Source organism: Mytilus trossulus, chromosome 3 (assembly GCF_036588685.1).
Source record: "Mytilus trossulus isolate FHL-02 chromosome 3, PNRI_Mtr1.1.1.hap1, whole genome shotgun sequence".
In the NCBI taxonomy this organism is placed as follows: Eukaryota; Metazoa; Mollusca; class Bivalvia; order Mytilida; family Mytilidae; genus Mytilus; species Mytilus trossulus.
This window is the reverse complement of record NC_086375.1, coordinates 64,558,884-64,583,813: the sequence shown is the minus strand read 5'-3', so window position 1 is coordinate 64,583,813 and position 24,930 is coordinate 64,558,884. Positions and strand designations below refer to the sequence as shown.

The window sequence follows — 24,930 nt, the reverse complement described above, 5'->3', positions numbered from 1 at the left end:
ATATGTTTACTTGTGTAACTTTGGTAGCATGATCAATGATAAGCAGCCTGCACGGACTCCTGTAAATTAACAGCTTTCGCATGAAACATCTTGATGTTCACCTCATCTAATCTTTTATTCAATGCAGGTACAAAAATCGACTATCCTTTACTGGTAAATTGACTCAAAATTTCAGTCAATTTTTTCTTTTCTTTGCATAATAAGCACTGCATAAAATTTAACAACTTTTGTCTTTTCTTTGGACTTAATGGAGCAAGTTGCAACTGACTTGACATATCACGGAATATTTACTGAAACTATCCGTCAATTATTTTGATTTTACAATTAGACTTTTCTGACAAAGTATATTTAATGTTTTATAACAAAAAAAATCATAGAATATAAACACATACAAACAAAGAATGTAGCATATATCAGTGCAAATATGTGTAAATAATAGCGAAAAAGGTAGTAATATCATATATCAGTTGAGAGCAAATGATTGACTAAAACACAAAATGTGACGGAAGGCAAGTGATTAAGTTCCGTGTTGAAATTGAAGTTTTTTATTCCATTCTTTTTCCATTGATTTCTTAAGGTTTTTTTCATATTTTGGTTCCGAAATTTTTATCACTGATTAGTTTTATGAAATACTATATGCTAAAATTATTATGGGATAATTTTTATTACTACTATAAAGAAGAAACTAAAGTTTGTGTCTGAATTTGCAATAAAAATTACCTCAATTTTTAACAGTCTAAACTTCGCAAATTTTATAGATTATAAGAAAATGAAATACTAAATAGAATATTTCGATATATGAAAATAGCTTCAGGAAAAACTATTTCAGTTAAATGTAAGCAAACATACACAATTTTTCATTTTGAAAAAGGGGGGTTGAAACTCTCCAATGTACTACTAGTCATTAAAACGACTATTTAGAAAAATGTGACCGTACGAAATTCTGACGACAGGGCAAAAACTAAAGAAGACATATTTGTCTTTAAGTTAAGACCATTTTCAGCCGTGTGTTATTTGGGGAGATTAAACTCGCGATCTAGACGACTATTTACACTTCTGTCACCGCACTACTATATGATTATTAAAATTAATAGGATAACAGGTAAAATTAAAAAAGACATAGTGCCAAAAACAAAACAAAAAAAAAACACATGAAAAATCACATTTGAACTTGTTTTAACAAAAAAGAGTCATAAAACCATGACTGACGATCAAATAAGTCAAAAGAGATCTAAAAAGTAAAATCACAAAAATACTGAACTCAGAAGAAAATTAACCAAACATCTGGTTTTTTTCAGGGGGGAGAGAGAGGAGGTGATTTTTTTTAAATTATTCTTATTTAAAAATAAAACTGAATTTAAAAAAAACAAGAGTGCACACACTGAAATGTCTCGCCTTCTTTACTGATCATTGATATTATGTTGATAGACCAAAATATAAAGCTTTATTACATAAACTCAACATTAACCAAGTAAACGAAACATTGATCAATGAACCATGAAAATGAGGTCAAGGTCAGATGAACCATGCCAGGCAGACATGTACAGCTAACAAGTCTTCAATACAACAAATATAGTTGACTTATTGCTTATAAATAAAGAAAAACAGACCAAAACACAAACACTTAACACTTAGCAATGGACCGTGAAAATGAGGTCAAGGTCAAATAAAACCTTTGTAACCGACATATAGATCATAAAATATTTCCATACACCAAATATAGTTGACCTAATGCATAAATTATTAGAAAAATAGACCAAAACTGAAAAACTTAACTTTGACCACTGAACCATGAAAATGAGGTCAAGGTCAGATGACACCTGTCGGCTAGACATGTACACCTTACAATCATTCCATACACCAAGTATAGTAGACCTATTGCATATAGTATAAGAAAAACAGACCAAAACACAAAAACTTAACTATAACCACTGAACCATGAAAATGAGGTCAAGGTCAGATGACACCTGCCAGTTGGACATGTACACCTTACAGTCCTTCCATACACCAAATATACTAGACCTATTGCTTATAGTATCTGAGATATGGACTTGACCACCAAAACTTAACCTTGGGCACTGATCCATGAAATGAGGTCGAGGTCAAGTGAAAACTGTCTGACAGACATGAGGACCTTGCAAGGTAAGCACATACCAAATATAGTTATCAAATTACTTATAATAAGAGAGAATTTAACATTTCAGAAAATATTATCTTTTTTTTCAAGTAGTCACTGAACCATGAAAATGAGTTCAAGGACATTGGACATGTGACTGACGGAAAGTTTGTAACATGAGGCATCTATATACAAAGTATGAAGCATCCAGGTCTTCTGCCTTCTAAAATATAAAGCTTTTAAGAAGTGAGCTAACACCGCCGCCACCACCGCCAGCCAGATCACTATCCCTATGTCGAGCTTTCTGCAACAAAAGTTGCAGGCTCGACAAAAATGTATAAATTGTCAATACTCTTACAAAGGTTTGTTGATCAAAATAAGCTCTCCTTTCTGTCTTCCTTTCTTTAATAAAACCAGCATTCCATTCTGAGGCTGACCTCATAGCTTTCTGCATGTATAGTTTCATTTTGTCTTTCTCCAATTTTGGCTAAAAAAAAATAAAAAAATATGTAAGTGTTGTCTACATTTTTGCTAGAAATAACAAGTGCTGCGAGCTACTGCTCACTGATGATACCTTGCCCCAAGTGGATAATTTTAATAGTGAATAAATATTCAAGTGTTCGGTAAACAGGAAGTTGTAGAGTGATGAATCTGGAAACACATTACATCACACTGTATAGCTGACTTATATAAATCCTGAAGCCAAATTTCAGAAATCCTTGTATTGCAGTTCCTGAGAAAAATGTGACAAATATTTTTAAGTGGTTATCATGATTAAAATCATTCAAGTGTTCGGTAAACAGGAAGTTATGGAGTGATGAATCTGAAATCTCATCACACAGTATAGCAGACTCATATAAACCCTGAAACCAAATTTCAGAAATCCTTGTATTGTAGTTCCTGAGAAAAATGTGATGAAATATATGGAACGGACGGGCGGACGGATGGATGGACGTACGGACGGACAGAGGTTAAACAGTATACCCCCCTTTTTCAAAGCAGGGGTTCAAAGTGGGGGTATAATTTTTCAAAGCGGGGTATAAAAATAGTAAACATTCATTAAAAACAACCCAACAAAACAATATAACAAGAATGTTCGAAGTACAAGGAGGCCCCACTTACACTCATTTTCTTTGTTTAGTGGACCTTGAAATTGGGGTCAACACTCTAATTGGCATTAAAATAAGAAAGATCATATTATAGGGCACATATGGACTAAATTTTGGATGGACTTCAAATTCATCAAACACTACCTTTACCATTTTTTTACCTAAAGCGGAACAGACAGATAAACAAACAAACAGACAGACAGACAGAAAAACATAATGCCCCTAAATGGGGCATAAAAATAAGATGATGTGTAATTATAGCCAATGTGAAAACCCTCCTCCAACAAGTTTACCAAAAATAGATAGCTAGAAGTCACTATGTGCATGGCCTACATAAACAATGGCCATAAACTCAAACCAGTCACCATGCTTTAAATCCCTTTAGATCTTGGTAAGTTGCACAGATAACCAAAAGTCTGAAAATTTCTAAATAGACAAAGAAATAAATGAGATAACAGCCCTGGTTAGATTCCCACTTAAAGAACAGGATAAGATAAATAAAGCCAAGAGATCCTCACTATTTCTATATCATTTAGATTAAAGGAAAAACAAAACAAGTATAAGTTAATTGTAGCCAGAAACAGCCAAAACAAGAATGTGTCCTAAGTACATGGATGCCCCATCTGCACTTTTATTTTCTATGTTCAGTGGACCGTAAAAATGGTTTTATATCTCTAATTTGGCATTAAAATTAGAAAATTATAAAGATCATATCATAAGGAACATGTGTACTAAGTTTCAAGTTGATTGGACTTCCAACTTCATTAAAAACTACCTTGACCAAAAACTTTAACCTGAGACGGGACGAACAGATGCACAGAGCAGAAAACATAATGCCCATAAATGGGGCATAAAAATTGATACCCAAAACAATCAGCTGACTATTCTGATCTTGTAGAGGTAAAACCATAACATTCAGTTATTGAGATGAGTTCAATTTCCACTATATGAACCAGAAGTTTTCTCATTAATGAGAGTTTCATTTTATGAACATACCACTTCATATTCTTTATGTTTATCTATCTTCTTCTGTTTTTCTCTCTCATGAATGACTTCACTATATTGCTGTGAAAGAGAAAAAAAAAGATACCATATAATATATAATGTTTTACCTTTTACTTACAAAATCATATGCGAAGATCTGGAAATGGTAAAACTGCAGGACAAGTCCTAATTTCAAATTTGAACACAGATGTTTTAAAGGTTTTGAAATTACACATAAAAAATTTAGACATTTTGTTATCTATTCACCTACAGGACATTTCCTCACGGTACAACTAGACTGCTAACCTTTATTTTAGCTATCAGGGAATTTAACTGATGTTTTAGGTATCCAACATTATGGGACTTGTGTAAGACTTTAAGTTATGTTGTGGGTAGTATGATCATAGAATTACTCAAGTATTATCTTGTCCAAGCTATGAGTCTCAATAGCAGGCCTTGCAGTTAAATTCTTTAGAATATGATTATGATACTAAGACCCAGAAACCTAAAGATCAAAATACTGGATTTGGTGTTTCAAGCACACATTTTTGTAATTCAAGTACAAAGAAAAGTTGTATAACACAAAAAAAAACTGGTCAGCACAAATATTTCACATTTTTACAACATTGTTATTTCCTGTTTTTTAAAAGCAAATTCTAAATCCTTCATTATTGCTAAAGAATTAATGTTTAACTTAATTTTTTTCTGACTGTATTACTATACTTACTCTATATTTTTCTGGATAGTCCCTTGCCATCATATCTAAGACTTCTTCACTTCTTACAGCAGTCAAACCTGTTGTATAAATTCAATAAATCTATAATATCTCCATTTATCATAATGGGGTAGAATTTAAGACTGTGACTTGATGTAAATTAACAAATATAATTTCATATTGTACCTCGATTTGACCTGATAAATGAAGGGTGAATGTTTTTAAGTAATAAGCTGGAAGTTTGTTTATCGACTCATTGATCACCGACACCTTCAAGAAATGGAAGTAAAATATTTGTTTTAAAAAACAGAAAGTCAAATTTTATTATCAATGTAAAGTGAATTGATTATTGTTGCTTGTTTGCATTATCTTCTAATTCATTTTGCAAATGGTTTGAATGCTGTATGATGGCATTGTTTTACTGCAGGTGTTATATATATAGGAAACAAGCTTCTTGTTATTTTAATGTCATCGAAATTATTGATTGATTGATTGTTGGTCAAAATCATTTTTTATATCATATGCCCTAAGGGTATACTATATATTTTACCAGAGGTAGACAATTTCTCCCTCATTTTTACAAACCTAAATCACATTGTGTTTCAGTGACAACCAATCTGTCTCTCAGATATTCTCTTTCTTTCATATCCACTGGTCTCCTTGTTAGCTCTTTTAAAATTAAAGATCATTTATAATAAACACAAAAGTGGTAAGCAAAATTAAATAAATATATACATAATTTTAAATGAAACAGCAGGACTCTAAACACAAATGTTGTATGTAATGAATTCTATCAATACTGAAATGACAATTCATATTTCATTACTCAATTAACTGTTGACACAAAGATATGTTTTTTTCTGTGTTTATTTTTAATCGAATATTGTAAATGTTGAAGTTAAAATGTCAACACTTTGACTAGTAAATTATGCAAAAGTGTCAGTCAGTGGACAATAAAATATATTTAAGTTATGTTCACAGGTATATATGTAAACATTACCATGTGTATTTGTTTGTAAATTTACACGTGTTTGAAAGTATATACTAGGTTAAATGTTTTTCATTGGTCGAGTTAGAACTGACCATAATGTTTGAATAAGGTCATTACAAATATTTCATGCTATACTTTTGGCGGTTTTGTGAATTAAAGATATTGTCATTCGAGGTTTGCTTTTGGTGCAGTAAAGTTTCCCACTCTCCCATCCCGACTATTTTTCATGTGTTATTTTTTATTAATGTGAATAATAATGTGTGTAAGAACAGAATCTTTATTTGATTCATAATATGTATTTGCCTACATAATGAAAATTGTTTTTATTTTTGTAGATAGGTTTTTGTGTTTGTTACCTGCGGCACCCGAGGCAGACCGTAACACTGATGAACATTTATACATTGCATTTGTCTTTAATCAAATTAAAGCTTTGCTGCACACTGTCAGGCGAGCTGATCTCTTACAAAGGTGTTGAATTTATTTTGTAAATAATTTATGTTCGCTTGAAGTTATGAATTAGAACATAAATGACCACATATTCACTATGGAAATGAGATGAGCCAAAACTAAAACAATTAAAAACTTATAATTGATGGTTTCCTTTAAAGTGACTGAATTACCAAATTTAGCATGTAACCTGCGCCAAAGTGACTATGACTTATGGTAATGAAGTGTCAAATAAATTTCATGTTAATGAGATCTGCCAATGCTAATACAAGTTTCTACAAAACATCCTTGAGTTATCATTAGTTATTTCTCTATGAGTTACCGAACCAATGACATTTACAATAGTTGATATTGCTGAAGCCAGAAAAGATACCCCTTAGTGTCATGAATCATTGTCAATTTAATAGAAAATAATCAACAATGCCTGTGATATTATAGTTTTCCTTTAATCAATACCAGTCAAAATAGTTTGAAGTGAATAATATATATGATGAATCCTTATAAATATATCTATTCTAACAACATGAACAAAGAATTTTACAAACACAAATGATATTTCATAAACTAATATATACCTGGAAATTTTCTTCTAAATGATTTGACATCTAAAAATTCACTAAGTTGTTCTTGTAAAAAGAACCAATCAGCTACTGCACCATCATGTGACCACTGGTATTCAAACAGTTTACTGGCAGGAAAAACTGGACTAAAAAACATGGAACAAATTCAATGCAGGTGTCTTAAAATTATGTAAACTTTAGTACATTCATGACATTGCTAGCATATTTATAGAAAAAAAATTGTTCATGAACATCAAAATATATCTACTACTGGTATATCTTATCATGTTGGTGTGCTGATTTTATATGTTCTGCCATAGTAATTGGGGGCATTTAAATCTAAAATTTACCCTTGACTGTCCTTCTGTTCGTCCCATTTTCGTTTCTGCACTCTTACTTTAGTCTTCCTCATCCAAATAATATATGCACCTCATACACAATGCAAGGAAACTAAACTAGCAGACAGACTTCAAAAAAGGGCAGTGAGTCACGTACAGTTGTACACAGGTCAAATTTAGGCTGTGAGTGATTTACCATTCTAGAGTAATGTCCCTTTTTAACATCAGAAAATTACAAAGCTTTGCATTTGTGTCCTCAGACACATTCTTTTATTTTTTATTTTTTTCATCAAAAACCTTGCTACTTATCTGACACAAAAGGCAACATTGGACTTTTAAAATTACAAAAATTTTAATTGATCTTTTTTTTATCTGAAATTTTGAAATACTAATCTTTAGACTTGCCTATTTCTTAGTTGTACCAAAACTGATTCTGAACCTGAAAACATATGGAAAATTTTTGATTTTTTTTTAACTTATTCTCACAATGCTTGCAATTTTGCCTATTTACAAAATGCTGGCAGTATTTATATTGGACTCTTTCCAGATGAGTTATGATTCTTACTGTTTATAGCGCAGTGTATCTGTACTTCCCTGTCTAGATCTTTTAGCGGGAGTCGGCCCTGTGGATCCAGTATCAACGGTACAAGAAGCTGGTGTGGGTGGCCCTGGTGTATCAAGGCTTGGTGGATATTCTGAACAACTAGACTCTGATATCAGTGCAGCATCTACTTCCATACCATTAACTTTTCTTTCTGGCATGAAAGTTGATGACGAATCTTCTGAGAACAGAAATGAATCATACTCAGTCCTTGTACTCAGATTTTTTTCTCCATTGTTTTCTGTTTCATTTCTGCTGTCTTCATCATCTGATATGTCAGACTGAAGATCTTTAGCATTTGAATCTTGATCTAACGATTGAGTTTCTGATTGTTTCAACTCCATTTTCTCTATTTCTTCAGGATCCGAAGATTGGGTTTCTAATTGATTCAACTCAACTTCATCTTTTTCACCTTGATTTGAAGATGTACTTTCAGATGGTTTGAACACAATTTTATCTATTTCCATTTCAGATTCTTCTCCGTCTTTGTTAGACATATCTGGGTTTTTCAAATTAGATTTATTTTCCAAGGATTCATTTTGAACATCTTTTACAGTAATCTTGTCAGGCGTTTGGTCATTAACGGAACCAGAATTAGAAGTTTGGTCATTAACGGAACCAGAGTTAGAAGTTTGGTCATTAACGGAACCAGAGTTAGAAGTTTGGTCATTAACGGAACCAGAATTAGAAGTTTGGTCATTAAAGGAACCAGAAGTACTTGATAAATCTTGTTCTACATTTTTACTAGAACAAGTTGGTGACATTTGTACATCAGATTGAGTTATATTTAGGGCTTTATTTTGAACACTAGAAATGTCATCTTCAGGTTTGTCTGCTACAATAGCTTGTTCCTTTGTATTTTCACTAATATTGTAAGATTCAGGGTAATTGTGTGTGCCTTTTTCTAAATCCTTTAAGTTACTATCAGACTTTTCCTTTTGGGAAATAATACATGGACTGTCGGTCTCACTTTCATCTTTTTGAAAAGTAGTACATGGACTGTCATTCTCACTTGAAGCTTCCAACTTTTGTGAATCTGCAACTTTTGAACTGTCTTTTTCAACAGTATTTTCCTTTTCCTCATTTTCTGCGGTTTTAGTAAGTTCTGCATTTACACATACAGTACTTTCTTTAGATTGAATTATGTCATCATTCCCTAAAAGCCCTAATTCAGATCTGGTCTCATTAGTAGATTCAATCATTTCAGGAATGTTTATCTTTTCTTGGTTGTCCTTTTTTACAGTAACACTACTTACTCTACTATCAGTATTTTCCGATTCATCATGATTTGAACCAGTATCAATAGTAACTTTATCAGCCAAAGATATTTTATCACTGTCTGTGACTGGGTTCATATTGCTTTTATCAGCAGTACTCAAACTTGCAGTCTCAATATCCATACCATGATCTATATGAGGAGTTTTTTGTAAAGCAATAGGATCAGGGGATTCACTTTTTTGAGTATTTTCAGATAAGCCTAATTGAGATTTTGATTGCTCTTTTATTACTTGTTCACATTCCTTTTCAGAACAATCATTGTTCTTTATTTCATCAGCCTTTATACTTTTTGTTTTATCAGTACTAATGTCAACAGGTGTCGGCTCTTCCTCTATTTTTGATTCAGACTTTGATATTTTTTCTGAACACTTTTCAGATTCTATTTCATCAGGCAAACTTGGTACAGATGTTTCTTTTTCCTTCTGGATATCTTGTTCCATCACTTTTTGTTCAACTTTTTCAACACTATCTGATGTATTCATATCCTTAAAAAGATAAGAAAAACTTCAAAAATGTATACAAGTCTAACTTTAACTTCCCAAAGTACATGCATATATATATATTAGTGATAAGTTGCTTTAGCTTTATTTTGGCAAAGCATCCTTTATCATTATTGAACTAAATGTATTTTTAGCTCATTAGCTATATGGTAGAAAGTGTATTATGAAATGGTCTGTTTGCCCCAAAACAGGTTTACTTTCATTCATGTTTGGCAAATTGCACCCAACAAGTTAGCACCCTATTTAATGGTTTTGTGTTAGTGTATTTTATTTTGTTTCATTGTTTCAAAATAAAGTGATATTCTGAAAATATTTTTTATGTTTTATAGATCTTAACACTCAACTTTTTCACTGAAAATTGTTGCAAAGAACTTTTTCTTCATCAATTAAGATTGGAATCAGGATGACACAGTCACAATAGCATGGTAAATAGTCCATGTATGTTATTTACATTGTTCAAGCAGCAGCCTACATCAAACCTTGAACACCAGAAAAGCTGATTGAACAATAGTGACAATTTGTCAAGCCCTCATGAATGAGGTTCTATCAAATACCTTCAGAAAACTTTTATTTAAATTGTTACACACACCAGAAACTGTATTTTATAAACAAAAAAATGTGTAAGGGTTCCGCAGAACCCACTGTCTCGTCTACTTTTGCTGTTAATCACACACTCAACAAAAATGATGAAAAAAATCAATAAAATTATCCCTCTTGATACTATCTTTTGATTGTCAGAAGCTTCTATCCAAGCTTGGTAAAAATCAAGGCTAGTTTTAGAATCTTAAAAATGTTTAAAAAACTTTAACTGCAGACTGTTTGTAATGTTAACTGGAAGAAAAACTAAGTCCATTTATAAGAAATTACGGGAAAAATAGATATTTTTTTTTACAAAATTTACTTCTGGATACTATCTTCTGATCATAAACAAGCTTCTAGCAAAGTTTGGTACAATTCCAGGATAGTTTAAGAAAGTTATTAAAATTTAAAAAACTTTAACCACAGAGTGAATGTTATGTTTCCTGTCAGAAAAAAAATCCATTTATAAGTAAAATACGGAAATATGGAATTTTATTTTTACAAAATTTACTTCTGGATACTATCTTCTGATCACAAACAAGCTTCTGGCCCAGTTTCATACAATTCCAGGATAGTGTAAGAAAGTGGTTAAAATCTTAAAAACTTTAACCACAGAGTGAATGTAATGGTTCCTGGCAGAAAAACTAAGTCCACTTATAAGTAAATACGGAAAAAATGGAATTTTATTTTTACAAAATTTACTCCTGGATACTGTCTTATGAACATAAACAAACTTTTGTCCAAGTTTGGTAGAAATCCAGTATATTTTAAGAAAGTTATTAAAATTTCAAAAACTTTAACCAGAGTGAAAATTTGTGGACGCTGCCGACGACACTGACGGAATGTAGGATCCCTATGTCTAGCTTTTTCGACTTAAGTCGAAGGCTCGAAAACAAAAACAGTACTTCAAATTATTTTGCATAAAATTAGATCTTTCCACTTTTCTGTGGAAAGACCTATTGTTTTTCTTCTGATTATTTTTTTTTTTTCCGCCTAATTTTGTTCTTGCGATAAATATTTGTTTCGCAATATGTCGCTTAGATATTTAGTATATAATATTGAACAGTTTATGCGGTTTTCAAATTTACCCTGCGTAACCGAATACTTTTCTTTGTAGGAGTTATCTCCCCAAACAATGTTTTCCTTGTGTCAACTACTCCTTCCCAACCGTAAAAGATTACGACAAATTTATTTTATTAAATTGCTCGTTATATCCTTCGCATGATTTGTCCTATTTCAACTGAAGCAATATGAAAGTTCCATATGAGAGTTATTTCCCCTTATGCATTTGATATAAGTGATATGCATTTCTATCTTTGAAAACCATAAGTGATAGAGACCTAGGATGTTTTGATTTGAGGTCCTTGGTCCAAAAAAATGAAAACTAGGTCAAGGTCAAAGGTCAAGGTCATAGTCTTAATTTTAAATTTGGCTTATTTTCACTCATTTCCAAAAACTGTATAAGATATCCACAAATTATTTTTACTAAATTGTTAGTTGTGACATGTCATAATACATAAATTTTAATCGCAAGGGTACTTTGAAAGTAAAAAGGAGTTTTCTCCCTTTTTGTATTTGAAAATAAGCGTATGGTAATATAACTCATTAACCAAATATAATTTAGACCTATGGTCTTTTAATTAGAGGTCCTTGGTTTATGACCTTGAAATTAATCTCAAGGTCATAGCTTAATTTGATGTTCTAGATTTTGACCTTTGCTTTTACCTCATATGTATATGTTCCGGACCATATGAGTATCTGGACCATAGGCGTATGGTCATGACCATATGGGTATATACTCATATGGTCCGACCATACGGGTATGGTCGGACCGTACGCGTATGGTCGGGGTAATCAACAGGTATACTTTCAAACTCTTCATTTGGTGTGACCCTTCTGGTTGTAACATCACTAAAATGTCATGTTATTATATATTAAAACAACTTATTAAAAAAAAAAACCACAGTTTCACAGTTAATATTACTTACTATTTGTAAGTACAATTATAAGAAGATGTCAAAATCAAATGAACATATTTTAAAAGGAATTTTATTGTTTAAAGTAGGTTACATCACCGACAAGGATCATGATATTTATTTAAAGATCATGACATTTTGTAAGACATTTTTAAAAGTGTATGTTTCATTATTTTCTTCTATTCTTTATTTCTATATTTCTATTTTAATCTTTATCATAAGACCGGTAAAATAGCATTTAAGAGCTATGAAATAGCCACTGCTTTTATCTAATTTGATCTGTAATATTTATTTTACGATATTGGAGATCTAGAGTTTCTTAAAAACCCCGTAGACACATCTGAACTGTCCCAATCGATATCACTGCTTGCAGCCAAAACACGCAATCGCAGAAAAGCTACATGTATGGTACCGTGTGAAGGTCATTCGAAATATACAAAAGTATACACGAATACAATTAGCGATGAAAACTGAGATGAACTGACTGTGGCATCAATATTTAATGTTTATGTAGCTTTTGAAATGTAAAACTAATACATTTTTTTTGTAAACACATTTGTTTTTAAGATAAAGTTGATTGTTTTATTTCTATTTTATATTTGAAAAAATACCTATATGGTCTAAATACTCATATGGTCCGGCCCATTAATAACCAAACGAGTATAATACTCATATGGTCGGACCATATGAGTATACGCATATGGTCATGACCATACGCGTATGGTCCAAATACTCATATGGTCCGGAACATATACATGATAATGCCATAAAACTTTTGGTAAAAGGTATCAAACCCTTTAACCTTGAAAAAAACAACCAGAAAGGACCCTGTGTAAACCGGAAGTAGCTATTTTTTGGTAATTTATTAATATAAAATAAAATTGAGAAAGGAAATGGTGATTATGTGAAAGCAACAACCACCCGACCATAGAGCAAACTAGATGTCATTGAGATGGGAGCCATCTCTGTGGGCCCCGCTGTTAATAACGTGGGGGAAATAAGTTGTATGGATAATCTGATATGAAGCATTATTTGAAGTTATTACATAGTCTCACGTGTGATTTTAATCTAAGATTTTAAGTTAAAACTGATAAATATTCTCAACTTACTTTCATAGTATAATAGTGATTTGACTGCATGATGTGAACTCATTGTTGACTACTCTAAGGTGACTTCTGGATATATGGATTGATATTTGAACAAAATGTTTAAAGGTGCTGCCCAATTGATATTTGTCACATATTTTTAGAATTATGCCTTCAATATATTATGACCCACCAAGTATAAAGTATGAAATATTTAGGGTTCTCGAGAGGTAGAGCCGACACAATTTGTAACGAACAACGAACGGATGGACAGACCGACGGACTGACCTTTGACCTAGGATGAATACATTATGACACATTCTCTGGTGTTGGTTAATATATATGTTAAGTTGAAAATGTTTGTCAGGTATATACCCAACTGCGGCCAAGCTTCGCGATAGGTCGTGCGACATAATCAGACAAACAAACTTTATTAGATTAACTCTCTAAGGAACGATCGTTTTCATTGGTCAATTCAAACCTTCGACCTCACACCTGCAAAAATAGAACACATGTACTTTAACGTTGAATGGACTGATTAATATTCACGTAGCTGGTGACACAGGTCAAGGTCGTCTAAAGCTTCCATCGTCGTATTCGCATACATGATTCTATTAAATCACAATTCTAGCTTAATGTGCATGTGAAATTCATTTGTGTTATAATTTTCTGCAATTAATTGGTAGTAAAGTTTAAACTTTAAAATCTTAACGTTAAAATATTCAATTTAAATATCTCCTCTAAATCAAGGGACGACATCAAAAGTTTAATGTAGGATAAAAAAAAACTCAATTCACATAATTTTTTTCATTGACACACCCAAGTTGCTTATCCTGCCTTCTCTTTTACTCAATGGACTCGATGAATTAACGTTGTACTTGAAAAATGAAACTGTATACTTTACTACAAACACTTTTCATATTGTTTGCCAAGTTTTAGATATTCTTCATAGAATATTGATTTTTTTCTGATTCCATTAACTTGAAGGAAAAAAAAAAATTCCGAAATTGTAAGTAAATTCATAACATGTAACACGCTTTGTTAAGAAAAAACCGTTGGTTTTCCCGTTTGAATGGTTTTACACTAGTAATTTTGGGGCCCTTTATAGCTTGTTGTTCAGTGTGAGCCAAGGCTCCGTATTGAAGGCCTTACATTGACCTATAATGGTTTACTTTTATAAATTGTTATTTGGATGGAGAGTTGTCTTATTGGCACTCACACCACATCTTCCTACATCTATGTAAGTACTAGTAGAAACAAACAATATCTGTATTCATTAAATCATTTAAATGTATTTATAAAAAGGTGAGTTTCATCTTGTACATACATTTAGTCATCCTTAATTTCTTCATATTTTTTTTATCAGTTTATCATACACGTTTCATTTTGTATTTTATTTCAAATACGAATACATACTACATATACTTTAGCGGATTGCTCAACAATGTTAAACAACTCTATTGTTACAGTTTAAATTTAAAAAATAAATATTCACCCATTCATAATCGAAAACAGTACATTTATATGTAATAAAGAAGATGTGGTATGATTGCCAATGCCACAACTCTCCACAAGAGACCACAATGACACAGAAATTAACCACTAAAGGTCACCGTACAGCTTTCAATAATGAGCAAAGCCCATACCGCATAGTCAGCTATAAAAGGCCCCGAAATGACAATGTAAAAACAATTCAAACGGGAGTTGTTCCTTATAAACTAAGACATTTCTCACAAGTATTAATATTTATTTAGTTCCAAACATGCGAAAGAAATAATCTTCACTGAATTCATTCAGGTGCACAAATGATACGATTAGTTATTTTGTTTCTATCTTTGGGGAACAACTTCCTCCTTTTATGGTAGCTACTGTGTGTATGTTTTAGCATTAAAATAATAAAGGAGGAATGTCAGTGCAACCCATCATTAATTATTGTAAAGCAGGATCAGTATTATGAAATACTTTATAAGTGACTACAACATTGTAAGGATTATAACCTGTCGTAGGTATGAAAGAAATTAAAAGTGGTTCATTTATTCATCCGTATAAAAGCGGCACATGTATTTTATTTAATCCTTATATTTCTCATCATGCCGGGTACAAGATAATTGAGTTGCTGCATGCATAAAGAACTTAGAATATCAGTATACTTTTTCGACCCCACTATTTGAAGTTAGCAAAACATTTATTTAAATCTTTTGGCCAAAGGTTTGTAAACTATACAAATCATTGTTTTTACGTTCGTAGTAACATAGTAAATTCCATTGTCGGTCACCTGTGTCAATTCACGTGCACACTGACTAGACTGACTACATTGCTGTTGTATTTAAATCTTTCGGCCAATGAAATGAGACGTTACAAGTTGTTTGTTTATGATACGCCAGAATGTTATCAATGAACTATCAAATGCTAAACTTCACTGCATATCACTGTAAAGTATGAAATAATAACAGCTGTCCTCTCAAAATATAGTGTGGATCAAATTTGTTAGTGATGGACAGACCAACAGACAGACAGACCTTTGACCTAGGAAGTGGTACATACATCATGACACACCCTCTGGCGTTGGTTAAAATGGATGTCAAGTATAATATTTAAAATCATAACAGTTCTCAAGATATAGAGCGGACACAATCTTCACAAAAGGACACGGGGTTGTCAACTGAAACCAAAGTTTTTGACCTTGACCTTAGACCTAGGAAGTTGTACATACATCATGACAAGCCCTCTGGTGGTGGTTAAAATGGATGTCAAGTATAAACTTTGAAATCATAACAGTTATCTAGATATGGAGCGGACACGATCTTCACCACAGGACACAGGGTTGTCAACTGAAACCATAGTTTTTTACCTTGACCTTTGACCTAGGAAGTTGTACATACATCATGACACACCCTCTGGTTTTGGTTAATAATCATGTTAGGTATTAAGTATAAAATCATAACGGTTATCTAGATATGGAGCAGACACAATCTTCACCAAAGGACACAGGGTTGTCAACTGAAACCAAAGTTTTTGACCTTGACCTTTGACCTAGGAAGTTGTACATACATCATGACACACCCTCTGGTGTTGCTTAAAATGGATGTCAAGTATAAACTTTGAAACCATAACGGTTATCAAGATATAGAGCGGACACGGTCTTCACCAAAGGACACAGGGTTGTCAACTGAAACTAAAGTTTTTGACCTTGACCTTTGACCTAGGAAGTTGTACATACATCATGACACACCCTCTGGTGTTGGTTAATATGGATGTCAAGTATAAACTTTGAAATCATAACGGTTATCAAGATATAGAGCGGACACTAAAGTGTTACGGGCGGACAGACAGACAGACAGACGGACGGACAGACAGACTGATCACTATAGGGCGACCCGCCTTAGGCGAGGCCCTAACAACAGCCGAAGGCAACCAATGGGTCTTCAATGTAGCGAGAATTCCCGCACCCGTAGGTGTCCTTCAGCTGGCCCCTAAAATATGCATAATAGTACAGTGATAATGGACGTCATACTAAACTCCGAATTATACACAAGAAACTAAAATTTAAAATCATACAAGACTAAAAAAGGCCAGAGGCTCCTGACTTGGGACAGGCGCAAAATTGCTGCAGGGTTAAACATGTTTACGAGATCTCAACCCTCCCCCTATACCTCTAGCCAATGTAGAAAAGTAAAAGAATAACAATATGCACATTAAAATTCAGTTCAAGAGAAGTCTGAGTCCGATGTCAAAAGATTTAACAAAAGAAAATAAATAAAATGACAATAATACATAAATAACAACAGACTACTAGCAGTTAACTGACATGCCAGCTACAGACCTCAATTAAACTGATTGAAAGATTATGTCTTCATCATATGAATATCAGGTACAATCCCTCCTGTTAGGGGTTTAGTATCTTACTATCATAAAATATATGAGAAGAACATAACCCGTGTCATGCCAACAACTGTTTTTTTTAGAAATAAATGTGTTTAGTTCCGATGCAAAGACCCTATCAGTGAATCAATGTTAAAGCCAAAATATGCAATCTTTAATGACCTGACAACAGTATCGTAACTATATCCCCTTTTAATAAGTCTATTTAAAGGTTTTGTTAGTTTCTGAGGACAATTCTGACATTTTTGTGCTTTATTAAGAATATTTCCATAAAATTTTGGATGTGAAATACCTGAACGTATAAGATGTCTGCATGTTGAGTTTGGATGTGAAATACCTGAACGTATAAGATGTCTGCATGTTGAGTATATAGAACCAGATATTTTTGGAATCAGTGTCAAATAAATATTCAAATATGATTGGGAGTAACATTTTTCAAACCGGAAGTAACAAATTATATCTTCCCTATTTAAAAAATATTTGTATAGAAACCATATATTTTTGTAATCAGCGTACAATAAGATATCATTTGACGATTGAAATGACATTTTAAAGTTAATTTTACAACTTTCATATTAATATACATTGTTTTGGGTGGAAACACCTTCAATTCAATTGTTCTCTGAACAATTGGTTTTTAATTATTATATACATTTTTACCTTTAAAAATGGTTCACATACAGTTGATAAAATGTTGAAAGTCTGAGTAGAATATATCTATGTGTCGTTCACCTTGGTCTATTTGCATATTAAAAAAAGGACACAGATGGATTCATGACAAAATTGTGTTTTGCTGACGGTGATGTGTTTGTAGATCTTACTTAAGTTTACTGATCATTCTTCGTACTTACAATTTTCTCTATATATAATAAACCTTGCCCTTTAGATGTAAAAATTTACCATACATTGTATTAGTGAAATTGTTAAAAATTGACTATATGGGCAATAACTCCTTAAGGGGTCAACTGACCATTTTGGTCATATTTGGGCCAGGTGAGCTAAAAAGTATATTGGAGTCCACTTAACATTGAAATACGGGCTCTATTCAGACTGAGATGTTTCAGTGGTGTATTTGTTTTGAGAATAGAGAATTTTAAAGGTCAATATGACTTTTAATCCTTTACAGTTTCAATTTTAATCAAAGATGTGTTGTGTTTTCTTCTGTCCTTTTAATCTATATCATGATTCTTTGATATTTCCCATTATCATCTGTAATTCTTTTTTGAAGATGAATGATATAACATTTTATACCAAACATTTGAAATTTATCTCTTTGTTTATAAAAAGCATTGAAAGTACAACATCTAACAAAAGATAGACATTGATAGAAGAAAAAGAGCCACTCATTCTCAGGTTGAAATGAAATATGTCCACTATTTGATTTTATGAGGTTAACAATACAAACCCCTAAAATATCTTCTCATGACAATCACAGAAAGAGTTGAATCTGAACTTCCAACAGCGAGCATTGGTTTCTAATCTTACAATATTTGTCATGTTTGTGCAATGGATTTTTTAAATGCAATGCAAAACTGTAATATACTATATTATGGTACATGGACCAAGAAGCCAAATTAAATATGGCACTTGTTCCATGATATAATTTGGTCATCATTTGTGACTTTCAGCTCATGGAATTCCCCCTTCATCACTTTAAACACTGCACAATAATATTTAACATATATTTAAAATTGAGAATGAAAATGTGGAAAGTGTCAAAGCGACAACAACCCGACCATAGAGCAGACAAGGCCAAAGGTTTATATATGAGCTTTAGAATGATCAGGATTGCATTATGTAATGGATTTGGTTTATCAATTTATACTGTCCCCCTTGAATATGAAGTCACATGCAAGAAAACCTTTAGCTGAAGTGAAACTACTAGTCCCATATCACACAGCTTCATTTGTCTCACATGTACAGTGCACAGATTCTTAATAATATTTTGATTTTTTATTTTTTTTTGCAAAGAAATGTCTTCATCTAATTACAATTAGCATATCAAACTGAAACCATATACATGTAGCTAGTATTAGAAGTACTGCTAGTATCTAATCAACTGTTCTATCTACAGTGATGCTTTAAACAATGTAATTTATAAAATGACATTGTCATAGTTTTAACACATTAGTAATTATATGTATCAAACATCAAAGAGTATTGTACAGTATTGTGGGAGTTGTGGACTACTGATTCAAAATAATGTTGATTTCCACACCAGCATTGTCCCAGCTTGTAAACCACTGAGAAAAACATGAGTGTAATCATGTTTAGGTTAGAGAGTTGCTATCACTTAGGAATTTGTTTTATAGATGCAATAATTGCAGTTTTTTCATATGATATTGTACAAAGAGCATATTTTAATAGAAAATTCTAATTAAAAAGAATTATGTCCTTCCCCACTTGTCACTATTTTGAAAAACATTATTGAATGTCCAGGACATCATGTCAGTTGTAAATTGACTTGATGGTGAAAGATTGTCAGCCTATGAATTAACATATCTGACAATCACATATTAATAAACCTATAAAAAGGTGATTTCTATCAACTTTTTTTTTATAAACGATATCTTCCTTATAACCATGAATTGGTCATGAAAAAATTCCACTGCCAATCACAACTTAGACACAAGCTGGTTATGTGTGGCATGTCACTTACAAATGTAAATTATTCATGTAAAGCTACAAAATTTCTAGGTAAAAGTTCAGAGGCAGATCCAGGGAGGGCCCTTGTCCCCCTTTTGCGGAAAAAAATTCGGTAGATTATATAGGGAATCACTGAAGCATGACTGGAGCCCCCCCCCTTTTATTTATGAAAGTTCTGGATCTGCAACTGAAGTTAAACTTCACTGCACAAAATTGCCACCCCTACATGTAACCTACTGAAAAGTACAATTGACTCTTACAAAAAACAAAACATCATAAAATGTAACTCATACAGACGTTCAGTTTCTGGTTTGAGTAGTTTTGAATGTTAAATCCATGGTCATGGATTTTGAACGACGCTGTGATATCGATTTCAATTGATCGACAGAAATAGTCGTCATTTCAAAAATCTTGATTTTGCTTGTCAGTCACCATTTGTGTTTTACCCGTGCGACTTGTAAATCACATGTTGTCTCCCTTACACAGATTTTGATAGCGATTTGATGTCAGTATGAAATCCATCCACAGGCAAGATTTAATGATTTAAAATATTCCTTGGCAATTAAAATCGTCATTATAACAGCAAGATCCTTGTCTGCAAAATTTGTAATGCTTGAAAGTGTGGCTAGCAAAGTGTATTGGGACAAACAGACCTGATACATCATATTTCAAAAACGATTTTATCTTTCTAAAGCTTGAAAATGCATTTAACTTTTAAATATCTAATGAATAGTAATGTGTGCTAAATTGTCTGTACTCATAGTTGTACACAACAACTATTTTGGGTATCTTCTATGATGATCTTTCAGTTAAAGAACCCAAATATCAAAATTTTACTTTTGTTTTGAGACAAAATTATTTTGTATGCGCAGATAAAATCCGTTGTTCAGGCACCTGTGATCATATAAAAACAAACTGTCTCATATAACTCCATATAAAACCTAATGCTTCTAAAAAGCTTTCTAGTTGGTATGTTGTATTTACAGTAACAGTTCTTTGTTCTGCGCTTTCGATTTTGCCGGTTCCATCGTCAGCCATTTTCGACGCTTCAAAATTTATCTCCAACGAAAAAGAGTTATCAGCTTCATGTTTTGTCTATAATATAAATATCAATTTGCAGATTCAAAACAAAAAAAATAGAAGAAAGCTATATAAAATGGAATTTATCTAATCTACTTATTAAAGGAAACTTATGGATTTTAATTCAAACATTACATACAATCTATTTTATTACGTTACGAAGGGAGATAATTATTTGCTGTCGACTGGCCATTTGCAACAAGCCAGAAAGGTCACGGAATCGGGACACTGGCTACCCAAATGACGGGTGGGATGTCCATTTTACGGAATGTGGTATGATGATGTATCGTACCATGATAATCAACGACTAGGGCCTGGTGAAAACAGGTTTGATTTATTCCATATTTGCACAAAATGTACAATATTTCTATTCATATTTTTTAAAATATTATATGAGATATAAAATTATTTTTTAAGTGAAGCCAGATAGAAAATTGTAGCAGAAAAAAGTAAAGAGAAGATATAATCGGATATTTCTAGATAATATATGAATGAAATATGATGATATTACAGGAGAACACGTTGAGTGATCTATTGGACGTTGAACTCATGTGCAAATCTTTTTTAAGGCAAAATAATTAATATAAATTTTTGGATTTTACGGAAAACTTTTTTCTGAAAATTTAATTTACGGAATATAAATCAATTGTTCTTTTTTGTTTTATTTATAAAAAGATTAAAACATTACTGTCAAATTTCAATATTTATCACATTGTTATTCACTGATGAAAATTCACTTACTGTTAGTTTTTTTTCAAAGATTTACAATGTATAAATAAAAAAAAGTAATTAACAGTCGAACCATAAGTGTAATGAATGTGTGAGTGGAGTATATATGAATTGGTAAAGAAAATATATGGATAAAACCACATAAGATGAAATATTAAAACAGAAAGTAGCCTGTGTGCAACTTGAATTAAAACCAACCCTCATCACAAATATAGACAATTTACTATATGCCATGTTCTCCCTTTAGTGAAATTAATATCAAAATGTACCAATTCTTCACATATTTGCCATCCCCACTTAAATATAGTCATAGAAAAGATTGAATTTAACCAGCCTTAAATTCGAAGACGCCATTTTCTTAAATTTTCCTGACTGGCTACCCCTGTCTTTATTATTATATGCTAGTTATACAGAAAAGTTGCTATATGATAATTCACCAATTGGTCTCTTTTTGTCATGACATTCTGAGACACCTAAACTCGTCTGTGACAGTTTCTGTTCTTATAAAAAGAAGGTCTTGGGAGATGTGGTATGATGGCCAATGAGACAACTTTCCACCACTGGCCCAAGAGACCAGAGGACTAGAATCTAAACAACGTTTACAATTGAAATAAATCCAATATATTCTGATTTATATCAAACTGAAACTTGCAATTGTATGGTGAGGTATTTTCTTGTTTGCTTGGATTAGGTGCAATCCTAAAAATCTAAAACTATATTTACATCCACACAGGATTCATTCAAAAGTTTCGTAGTAACTCAAGTTTTCTCATTATGTCAGATTCTCCATCTGAAGCAAGATTGAGATCTTAAAAGTAGATATTTAAGTTCACACCTTCTTGATCTCTCAGATGAATTAGCTAATAAATATCAATAACTTAAACGTGTGAAGTATGAACTCTAATGCATAATAGAATCTTCGAAATATAATAGAATGTTTGCCCGACCCCCATTTGTTACACACGTATATATTTTTTCCTTTAAGAGATATCAAAGACATATTTCAGAAATGATAGAGCTGTCTCAATAAATATGGATGATATTTAAAAATGACTATTCATCGCTTATCGATATATCATATATTCGCTAGTGCGAAAAGGTCCAAAGAGACACCTCCAATTGAGCCTCAAACGTCTGCCCTATGATATCTTATGTCTGCATGTTAGACTACACCAATGCATGTCACTAACATTATTCATGTGACGCTGCACAATTTTCTAGGTTAAAGTTTACCTTCACTGCACAAATGTGCATATATACATACATGTATAGTGTTCATATGGTAAACGCAGACAGGGAAGATTATTTACCTACATTGTGAAAATTTTATTCATTTACACATTATCTATTTATTAAAAACGTATAGAACGTTAAAAATATATCAATTATGGTCAATTGGAGTAAATGTACAAGGACATTTGTGTATTGGGTTTTTAGAAAAGGATTGTAAACACGAAACGATTTTTTTATTTATAGAGTTTGTGTATTTGTTTACAGTTGATATTTGTACAAGTGTTGTGCAGTAGTATTTGCATTGTGGGAATTTGTTGTGGCGCATTCTTTTTAGCGTGTTACCAAGGGTGTACATGGGTGGGTGTTGTTAATTGATGGCTCGTACAGAAAGAGTTTTCCGTTCAAAATGAATTAATTATTATATTGAGATATAATTTAGTTGAAAAATATGATATGTTAGTTAGATATTACGAGTTTTATCAGCCACTGCATATATATGAAATCGTATTGGTTGTATTATTACGTCTGTATAAAATGTCCCGAGATATCATGCATGGGAAGACAGTTTTCAATTTTCAATCAAACGGAGATTTTCTATGTACACATTTGTTTACATTTTAGGAAACGATTCTGGACTATTGTCTGAATAATTAAATAGTTATATTATATAAAAGCTATGCACATTAATATATAAAGAAATACATGATGTATTTTAGGTTTATATGAAGATTAAACATATTCAGCAGAAATGTTGTGTAACAATAAAACAAAAGTAAATAATTTAGAATAAAGGCCAATATGAAAAAGTGTCCAGCAATACCTAATGATTCTAAAATAATAATAAATTTACAAAAGCAGGGATTTCCACCTTAACAAAAACTCTCACTCCGTCCCTGAAAGACAAGGCGACACTTTAGCCGGAGTAGTATTGCGGACTATTGCAAGAGCATTCTATGCCAATCCAGGGACCGGATTTCGTTCCATCTACCATTTAGTTGTTTTATGCTCTTCTTTTACTTACGATCTTTTATATCTTTATACATGATCTATTCACCGAATAAAACCGAGATGAATTTCCTGTACAAGTTTAAACAAAAGCAGCTGAATATATTTTAATGCTGATCATTGATATATAGATATATTATGAAATGCATTGTTATTTTAAATGTGATTTTGTACTTTTTATGATAAGTTTAAGAAGTTCAGTGACTTATAACGAATTATCCTACAAGTATAACATATTGATGTAATGCACATCTATATATAATCGATACTAGGACGACAAGCAAGTTTAGGTTGGCAAAATGTAGGACAGAAATTAAAATAAGAAATTATCAAACTATAATTCAAATATATATTATTGTTTTCTGATAGTTTATGTTGGCAAAATGAAGGACAGAAATTAAAAAGAAAATAACAAACCATAATTCAAATATGTAATTGTCTTCTGATAAATTTTTCAATTGCAGTGCAATAAAAACGTATTTGCAAAAAAAAAACTTCATGCTCATATTTGATAATTGATTGAAGAACACAAATTAAAATAACAATTCTTATTCTCAATTTTAATGAAACGTTTTGTCCCAAAGTTTTGAAAAAACCTTGGAAGACAGGATTATGATGATAGACAGATTTAAAGGAAAAAAAACAAAAAAAACCCATATAAACGTTTTCGATTTGTTCCACAATATTTAAGTAGAACTGTGAATATATGTAAGAATGTCAGCATATTGAATTACGATCACGATGTTCAATGACAATAATATAAAATTATATCCCAAATACATAATATATAAATTATTCTTAACATTTTTTCATGAATATCAAAATTATAATTTAAAGTCATATTTTAATATCCAGAACCTCTAGAGGTAAAACATGTAATAAATCAGAAAATTAATGAAAAATGGGACGCGTTTTTTTTTTATTTATTTGAAAGTGACAAACCTTTATTTGTTTATGTCATTACATGGTGTGGAATTTTTTAATTACGTACTGTTTTTTTTTTTTTTTTTAAATCACTGATATTTTGGATATAATTCTCAGTCATTTTAAATTGCCAAACTTTGTTCAGAAATAAT

General features: G+C 31.8%; 2 protein-coding genes across 4 annotated transcripts in view; one reads left to right on the top strand and one right to left on the bottom strand.

Annotated features, from left to right (window-relative positions):
• LOC134712111 (uncharacterized) overlaps nt 1-21,136 on the bottom strand; it is a 34,116-nt gene extending 12,980 nt beyond the window's left edge. Inside the window, exons 1-7 of one of the 3 annotated variants that reach the window (XM_063573279.1) lie at nt 21,027-21,136; nt 7,826-9,624; nt 6,938-7,068; nt 5,510-5,593; nt 4,937-5,004; nt 4,222-4,290; nt 2,475-2,603 (exon numbers count right to left, since the gene is read on the bottom strand). In XM_063573279.1, the coding sequence (XP_063429349.1) occupies nt 2,475-2,603; nt 4,222-4,290; nt 4,937-5,004; nt 5,510-5,593; nt 6,938-7,068; nt 7,826-9,621 (2,277 nt within the window). In that variant the 5' untranslated portion in view covers nt 9,622-9,624; nt 21,027-21,136. The other 2 variants (XM_063573277.1, XM_063573278.1) reach the window with 2 other exon arrangements.
• The window catches only part of LOC134712112 (uncharacterized), a 33,589-nt gene continuing 29,733 nt past the window's right edge, over nt 21,075-24,930 (top strand). Inside the window, exon 1 of the mRNA XM_063573281.1 lies at nt 21,075-21,214. The gene's annotated coding sequence lies outside the window, so the exon portion shown is untranslated. The remainder of the gene's footprint in view (nt 21,215-24,930) is intronic.